The sequence below is a fragment of the Pteropus medius genome, unplaced genomic scaffold, assembly GCF_902729225.1.
Source record: "Pteropus medius unplaced genomic scaffold, Ma_sr-lr_union100, whole genome shotgun sequence".
Classification (NCBI taxonomy): domain Eukaryota; kingdom Metazoa; phylum Chordata; class Mammalia; order Chiroptera; family Pteropodidae; genus Pteropus; species Pteropus medius.
The window spans coordinates 1,017,485-1,025,974 of record NW_024355990.1 but is presented as its reverse complement, the minus strand read 5'-3'; the positions used below and the strand labels follow the sequence as shown (position 1 = coordinate 1,025,974).

General features: G+C 61.1%; 1 protein-coding gene across 1 annotated transcript; it reads right to left on the bottom strand.

The window, feature by feature from the left end:
• Positions 1 to 4,113: 4,113 nt before the first annotated feature.
• Positions 4,114 to 6,896, bottom strand: ACTG1 (actin gamma 1). The gene is made up of 5 exons (XM_039859144.1): positions 6,740 to 6,896; positions 6,001 to 6,369; positions 5,286 to 5,724; positions 5,009 to 5,190; positions 4,114 to 4,920 (listed from the first exon to the last, which is right to left on the bottom strand). The coding sequence occupies exons 2-5, from the start codon at positions 6,361 to 6,363 to the stop codon at positions 4,777 to 4,779; spliced, it is 1,128 nt and encodes a 375-aa protein (XP_039715078.1). The 5' UTR covers positions 6,364 to 6,369; positions 6,740 to 6,896; the 3' UTR covers positions 4,114 to 4,776.
• Positions 6,897 to 8,490: the final 1,594 nt, after the last annotated feature.

The following is an 8,490-nucleotide window of genomic DNA, read 5'->3' as shown; positions in this document are numbered from 1 at the left end:
TGAAGCAAGGAGGGCTGTGGACTAGCGGTCAAGCCGAAATACTGCGGCCCCTGGGTGGCGGCCAGGCTGACGCGGAGCCGTGTCCGGGGCCCTGCTCCCCACGCTGGCGACAGCACTGGATGGGACCCAGGGCAGGATCCCAGGGTCTTGGGATCCCAGAGCGCCCCCCACCCCTACCCCAGGAAGCACAGGCTGCGTTTCTAGAAAGGACAGGGCAGGGGCAAAGGGTGGGTGTGACGCTGGGGCAGTCGCGGCTGGGGGAGGGGCAGGTGGACCGGACAGGGCGGGACCAGTGCGCTGGTCACTGCTGAGGCTTCACCTTGGGACCGCTGAGTCACCCCCTCCCCTGGCAGCGGGGGCCCAGACGTCCAGCTTCACGTCGACCTCTACTCTGGGGAGACCGTGCCACGGGAAGAGGAGGCACGTGGTGCCGGAATCCTCAGCGCCTCAGAGTCCTGGACGGCCAGCTCCACGTCCACGCAGATGGAGGCGGGGCACCTGCGCTCACCCGAGTCGCAGAAACGGCCCGTGTCCATCAGCGGATGAGTGGACAGACACAATGAGGTCTGCACACAAAACAGAGCATCGGCCTTAGAAACGAAGGACGTTCGACAGAGTGGGTGAACCCCGAGGACACCGTGTTCAGTGAAATAACCCAGGTACTTAAATTCTCTATTGTTTTTCTTTTGCTACCTGTGGCTTTGGTGTAAAATCCCAGAAATCATCGCCAAACCCAGTGTCGTAAAGCTTTTGGCCCGTGTTGTCTTCCCAGAGTTTTGTTGTTTTAGATCTCACGTTTAAGTCCTGGATCCCTTTTGAGCTGATCTTTGCGTACGGTGCTAGGTAAGGGTCCAGCTTCTTTCTTGTGTGTGTGGATGGCCCGTTTTCCCAGCCCCGTTTGATGAGAAGCCCCTGTCGAGTGGTTTCGGCTCCCCTGTCCACATCATCTGACCGCACGTGGGAGGGCGTATCTTTGGCGCCTCTTCCCTTCCATGGTCTCTGTGTCTGCCTTTATGCCAGGACCACACTGTTTTAATGACCGTAGCTTCGTAGTAAGTTTTTAAATCAGGAAGCGTGAGTCTTCCCGTTTTTTCTTCCTTATTTCAAGATCGCTTTGGCTCTTTGGGGTCCCTTGAGATTCCATGTGAATTTCAGGATGGGCTTTTCTGTTTCTGCAAAAAAAGTCATCAGGATTTGGACAGGATTGCATCGAATCTGCAGATTGCTTGGGTAGTAATGGTGACACCAACTCTTCCCACCCACAAACACTGTGTGTCTCACTGAGGTGTCTGAAAGTTCTCTTTCAGCAGGGATTTGTAGTTTTCATTGTGTAAGTCCTTACCCCTTTGGTTAATTCCTAATTAATTATTTCTGGTGCAATTGTAAGGACACATTTTATGTTACGTATATTTTACCACAATTTTTAAAAAAAATCTTGCAGACCAGGGAGGGAGACAGACGAGGGACACAGGGATGGCACCTGCATATACCGTGATGCTGTGTCAGGCAGGAGAGGCCCAGTGACGCTGTGTAACAAGTGACCAGCGTCATGGACTCACAGCAGTAGGGAAGGGCTCCCGTCTTATTCACGCTGTGCATCCATCCAGCTGGCTCTGCTGGCCCCTCAGGCCTCCGGGCTGATGGCAAAGCCTACGCCTGCAACGCTGTGGCCCCAGAGCAGAGGGAAGAGAGAGCAGGGCCACCCCACACTGCTCGTGACTCCGATTTCATTATCTAAACCACGTCCCATTGCAACACTGGCTGTGCACCGTGGTGGCCCCCCCATAGGGCACCCCTCGTAGGGGGCCCGGCAGGGAACTGAGAGGGGAGCTTCCCAGAGGGACAGCTGGATGGCTGCTTGTTGGGGGATGAGGCCGCAGGGCAGCACCATTGTTGGGGACACTGGGGGTGGCTCTGTGTGCAGCAGGTGACCCCAGCAGCAGTGGCTCATGTGCTTCTCAGAGGAGAACACCCCGTGGGGAGCCTTCTGGGGCTCTGGGGGGGCTTCTAACCAGAGAGGATCCTGGAGGCCGGTCTGTCACCAGACAGCAGCCTCTCCAGTGTGAGTTCTTACACTCTCTCCTTGAAACAGTCTGTCCACAACTAAAACACTGGCCACTTGGGATGAGAGGACCTTGAACTTGAAATTGCATCCAATAAAACACAGTGTCCACCTCTCTCCCAGGGACGGGGAGTGTGGGTTGGAACGGCTGCTGGTCATGCTCTGGGCGTGTGGTCAGGCCCCCTGGCCCTGTAGGTCAGCGGTTCCGGCCTCCTGCTCCCGAGTCCACTCCTCATTCCGCCTCACCATCGGGACACCCGGTCGCCCCAGCAAAGGGGAGCCTTTCGGAGGTACACAGACCCCAGTATCTGAGACTCTTCTCCACGGAGGCACCCCTTCTGGAAGCTTCCACTGACTGGTGTTTATGACAGTCAGCCTTTGAGGTTTCAGCTTCCTGTCGTTCGCTCTGCCGGGCCCTTGGCTGCAGACTTTGCTGTTTCATGATTTGAGGTTCGCGTAGTCTGGGGGTTAATCCCTTGTGCCCGTCCTGACTGTGGACTATCAACTCTCAACGCAGTTTCCCTTTCCCTTCGTGGGCGTGGGCGAAACGCTGCTTTGATTTGAGCTGATTCATACTTCCAAGTCACGGTGGGTGGCCCCAGCGGCTCTCTTCTCCCGAGCCCCCTCTCCTTTTTCAAAGCTGGGCATTGGGGCGCACGCACCCCATGCTCAGGGCTCCCAGGACAGGTACAACTTCCACTGGGGTGGGGGGGGCGGCGGGCCAGAGATGACGTCCTCACAAGGGTCGAGGGCGGTCACGGCAGCGAAGCCTCTTTGGGGCAGATGCGCCCGCGGCCAGCAGGCCCGGGGCCGGCCGGGTGCCACGCCCTAGGACAGGCTGGGCCCGGAGACCCGCCACGGCACCCTGTGGCAGACAGCGCACGCTCCTTCACTGAGTGGGCAGAGGTCGGGCTGGGCAGCTGGCTGCCGTCCCCAGAGCGCCACAAAAAAAGGCCTGTGTCTTTTGTCCTGCAGAAATCTTGCCAGCCCACAGGCGGGTGGGGGGGCTGCCCCGTGACCCCCACCCCGCCCCCGCGTGCAGGCAGAGTGTGTGTGGAGGGGCCTCGTGAGTCTTCACCTCCATGGGTAGGTCTGTTTGGGGGGCACAGACCCACAGTAACAGGCCCAGCAGCCCCAAGAGCAGGAAGGGCGGTGCCAGGAAAAGGTCAGGCAGTGTGGCCGCACCCGACAGCCACCTTCCTCCTCGCCTGGCCCTCAAATCCACTTGGCACCCGGTCCAGTCTATTGTTCCCTGGGTCCACTCAGTGCCAAAGACTTTTAGTCTGGACTGGAAGTTTAACATTGCCCAGGACCAAAGGGAATTCCAGGGTCCCCGTGAGCGAGGGTGGAGGCCTGTGCTTGGCACCGTCCACTTTCTGGGCAGGCCCTTCGTAACCCCGCTCCAGTCACGTGTCCTTGGGGCCCCTCGCCACCTCCCCATGCAGTTAGAAGTGGAGTGAGAACGCACAACCATCCCCGCTGAGATTCGCTTCCACCCGCTTCGATAACCCCGTTTCAGGTTCTCCCAAGTCCTTGTCCTGCACCCCCTCCCCCTGTCTAGTTAGAAATCTTACTCCCTGACCTGCAAAAACAAAGTTCCAAAACTTGTAAGAGCTGTGCAAGACCCCCATCTGCCACCAGGTGCACGGACCGTGAAGCAAGGTCAGAAACAAGGTCCAGCTGTGGAGAACAAGCTGTCGAGGAGAGTGGCACTTGTCACAACGACCGCACCGGCACCTGCCAGCCTACACGTCCCAGAGCGCAGCAGTTCCAGTTGCCTTTGCCTTCCACCCGCAGAGGCAAGCAGCCTGCAACCCCTCCACCACCCCGAAGCCCCATGTGCTTCACCGGGCCTCATCGCATGCCAACGCTAGGTACCCGAGACAACTCCCAGGTCCCAGCCTGAGAGACTCCCCGAGTGCCCAGCTGCTCACGGACTCCTCGCTCCTGAACCGAGCTCTTCGCCCCAGTGGCTGCGCGACCCGCCCCGGGGATGCCTCAGGCACAAGCCCCCCACACCCACCCCGCACCCCACAACAGCCACCTGCACATTCACTGCGGCACTTTTTATTTTCCTCACAATGTGTTGCTGGGGCCTGACGGTCTCACATGACAGTAAAAAAAACAAAATTTGTCATCTCCAAGAATTGGGTACAAAAACCTTACATAAATTAAAAGGATGAGTAAATTTACATGTGTGAATGCAAACTGTTTTCCAACTCAAGGCAAGTAAACCCCCAGGGTGTCCGGCGGGAAAACGTCAGCTAAGGAAGGAGAGCAGGTCCCAATGCCCTCAGACCGGCAGGACAGAAATGACAACTGGTTCAGGACTTGCCAGCCTCTACAGAAATCCTGGAACCGGGCGGCTCTGCACGCTAACACCCTGCACCGGTCAAACGCGGGGTCTCAGATCCTCATCCAGCCGCTCGCTTCAGCCGAGTGACCGAGCCGCGTGTGCTAGGGCTTAAATCAAAGACATGTACAGGGCATTAAACGTGTACCAAAGGAACAGTTAAACTTGATACAAGGTCAAAATCAGCAACCAGGCCTACAATCCAGTGCTGATATCAGATACAAGCTTCAAGGACAAATTTCTTTTCAAAGGCTTATTCCAGTTTCATGAGGCTAGCACGAGGTGTGTACATTTGCCAGGGCAAATTTTATGCTTGTGATGAACTCATGCAGCAGATGCGTAGCATCTGCCTGCAGTCCGTTTAGAAGCATTTGCGGTGCACGATGGAGGGGCCGGACTCGTCGTACTCCTGTTTGCTGATCCACATCTGCTGGAAGGTGGACAGCGAGGCCAGGATGGAGCCGCCGATCCACACCGAGTACTTGCGCTCTGGCGGAGCGATGATCTGCAAAGGCAAGAGCGTGGCTTTAGCTCCAGGCACCGCCTGCCCGGCAAGGCCTCCCGGGCCACGCCCACGGCCACACTGAACCCACCTTGATCTTCATCGTGCTCGGGGCCAGCGCCGTGATCTCCTTCTGCATCCTGTCGGCGATGCCGGGGTACATGGTGGTGCCCCCAGACAGCACCGTGTTGGCGTACAGGTCCTTCCGGATGTCGACGTCACACTTCATGATGGAGTTGAAGGTGGTCTCGTGAATGCCAGAGGACTCCATACCTAGGAGACAAAGCTCTCCCGTCAGCACGCGTGCCTCCCTCTCCAGGTGAAGGGCAGCGCAGCCCTCGCAAGCCTCACCGGGAGTCAACACCTACCCAGGAAGGAGGGCTGGAACAGAGCCTCCGGACACCGGAAGCGCTCGTTGCCGATGGTGATCACCTGCCCGTCGGGCAGCTCGTAGCTCTTCTCCAGGGAGGACGAAGACGCAGCGGTGGCCATCTCCTGCTCGAAGTCCAGGGCAACGTAGCACAGCTTCTCCTTGATGTCACGCACGATCTCCCGCTCGGCCGTGGTGGTGAAGCTGTAGCCCCGCTCCGTGAGGATCTTCATGAGGTAGTCCGTCAGGTCCCGGCCGGCCAGGTCCAGACGCAGAATGGCGTGGGGGAGGGCGTAGCCCTCGTAGATGGGCACAGTGTGGGTGACCCCATCCCCAGAGTCCATGACAATACCAGTGGTACGGCCAGAGGCGTACAGGGACAGCACGGCCTGGATGGCCACGTACATGGCTGGGGTGTTGAAGGTCTCGAACATGATCTGGACAAGAAACAACAGACTCCTTAGCCAAAAGCCAGGACCCTGGACCACCCCATGCTCACACGCTGCATGCCGGCATGCCACAAATGTGATGTGTGGAGAAAGGAAAAAGCAGCAAGCAAACACAAACAAGAAACCTTGAGACTTCAGGGAGGAAATGCCAGGAGAGGAACAGAACCCTGGAAATAGTGAAAGAAATCCTTGAATTTCAGAAAACGCAGCTCCACAGAAAATGACTTGTGAACCGACAGGATGGAGTCGCAAGGCAGCGCCTACCTGAGTCATCTTCTCGCGGTTGGCCTTGGGGTTCAGGGGCGCCTCGGTCAGCAGCACGGGGTGCTCCTCAGGGGCCACACGCAGCTCGTTGTAGAAAGTGTGGTGCCAGATCTTCTCCATGTCATCCCAGTTGGTGACAATGCCGTGCTCGATGGGGTACTTGAGGGTCAGGATGCCACGCTTGCTCTGGGCCTCGTCGCCCACGTAGCTGTCCTTCTGCCCCATGCCCACCATGACGCCTTGGTGTCGGGGGCGCCCGACGATGGAGGGGAACACGGCCCGGGGGGCGTCGTCCCCAGCAAAGCCAGCTTTGCACATGCCAGAGCCATTATCGATGACGAGCGCGGCGATTTCTTCTTCCATGGCGATCTGCGTGAAGATGCGACCGGCTCAGGCGAGCGCTCCGCCCCGGAACGACGTCCGCGCCAAGGTGCCGCCGGCGCCGGCCCCGGCCCCGGCCCGCCGACCCGGCGCGAGTAACCGCCTGGAACCGGGCCGCGCCTCTCCCGTAACGTCCCCCGCGTTCCCCGCCGCGGCGCGGGGGGCTCTCCGCACTGCGGCCCGGCCCCGCCCTGCTCCCCCAACCGGCGGCGCCGGCGCCGCCGCAGCCCACCCGCCCCGGCCGCCCTTTGTTCCCCGGCGGCGGCCGCGCCGCCTCTCGGCCGAGAGCGAACTCCCGGAGCGGGGTGCGGGGCGCGGGGCTCCCGCCGGGACCGGCCACGCAGGCTGGGCCGCTTACCGGGAGAGGCGGCGGTCACGGGAGCGGAGAAACAAACGGGAGATGCGAGAGAACAGAACAAGGCGCCGGCGGCAGGGAGTGAGACCGACCGCGGCCTCCCCCGCCGCTATTTAAGGGGAGAAGGGTGCGCGCGCGGCCCCAGAACATGTCCATATATGGCGATCTTTCCGAACGCCGGGCGCCCATTGGCCGGGCCGGCCAGGGCACGTGGGGCTCCGCGCCCGGCCCCGCCCCCCGCCCGCACCGCCCCCAACGGCCCCGCCCGCGCCTCCCGGCTCCCGAGACCCCTAGCCCGAGACCCCTAACCCGAGACCCCGCGCCGGCCGGCGTGCGGGCGGGGCGGCCCAGGGCTTGCGGGAGGGTTGCGGGGAGGACCGTGCGCCCCACCAGCCGGCCCCGCCCCGGGATTTCCGCGCATCGTGGGGGAGGACCCGGCTGCACCCCGAAACTGCCTGGCCCGGGGCTGGGCCGTGTCCCGAGTCGGGGTGTGTCGCTGCCGCTTAACCCCTTTTGGGGGGCTCTGCTTCCCCCGCGCCCCCTGCGAGCTTGCCCCCGAATCTCCGCAGAGAGCCCAGCGGAGAAGGCGGCTCCTGGCGCCGGTCTGGGGGAGGGGTAGGTGGAGGGCCCCTGCGACCGCCCGAATGTCACTCTGTCTCGGGGCACTCCGTGGAGCTGTGACCTCGCACCGGTGACTTTGGAAAGGAGCCGCCGATCCCACAGGGCAGCTACGACCTCGCAGGTCCCTCCGCCGGAGGAAGGGGCGCCCTGCTCAGGGTCCCTGGCGGTGCAGACAGAGGCCTGGTATCGCCCACACCCCGCGCATCCTGCTGCTCAAACCGCAGTCGCGATTGTTCCCAGGCGCGGGCTCCAGGCCGGATTTGAGGCCGCCCCAACCCCCTATCCGCTGGGGAGAGAGTGAGGCTTTGTTTGATTTTAATCACCTGGGGGCGTTATAGGGAAACTGAGGCAGGGAGGGAGAGTCTTGAAGGCCCGAACGGTTGGCTGCCTGCTGGATTTCAGGAGCACTGGCTTCTCTGTCCCGTACTAGGACAGGGCCAGGCCTGGGGTAGTTTTGCCGAAAACAGGCCGACCGCGCTGCGCCCCTGCCCTCTGGCCCCGGCTGCCCGGGGCTGTGGATTCTCCCAAGTCCAGGGCACGCCCTTTCCCCTGGAGCCAGCGCTGGGAGACCTGTCATCAGGCTGGCCTGGCCGCACCTGCTGGCGCCAGTGCCTTGGTTATGCCCAGAGGGGATGCAGGCACCTTGCTTTCCTCAGGTTTATTTGTAACCTTTGGAACCGCTGGGTGTAAACGCCAGAGAAAGCAATGGAAAAGCAGTGGCCAGGACGGGTGGCAGTGGTGCCAAGCAGAGCTCACTCAGATGGACCTGGGCAGGTGTCTGGCAGTGGGGGTGGGGGCCAGGTGCCCCAAGGGCCCAGCCAGCTCAGCTGCTGAGCACACCTAGGAATGAGGATGCTGGGGTCCAGAAGGTGAACCAGCTGCCTAGCTCACCGGAGGTCTGCAGTCCCCCAGATGCCAAGGCTTTGCCTGTGGCCACCATGCCACCAAGCCCAGCTGGGTCACCGCCTCTCTAGACGTTCCAGGGTGCAGGGAAGGGTGCTGTCCCTCCCGTGCGTGCCCCACCGGTGACAGAAGCCCAGGCTGGTGGAAAACCCACCCTTACTGGAGCCCATGGGCCCCGCCACAGCTGCGCAGCCCCCAGATTGGAGCGTCAGCTATGAGGAGACCAACCC

Coding starts and splice junctions, on each gene's coding strand:
- ACTG1 (XM_039859144.1), bottom strand. CDS start 6,363: ATGGAAGAAGAAATCGCCGCGCTCGTCATCGATAATGGCTCTGGCATG. Junction 5,191..5,285: donor GTTCCAGCCCTCCTTCCTGG/GTAGGTGTTGAC, acceptor TTTGTCTCCTAG/GTATGGAGTCCTCTGGCATT. Junction 4,921..5,008: donor CGAGCACGATGAAGATCAAG/GTGGGTTCAGTG, acceptor TTGCCTTTGCAG/ATCATCGCTCCGCCAGAGCG.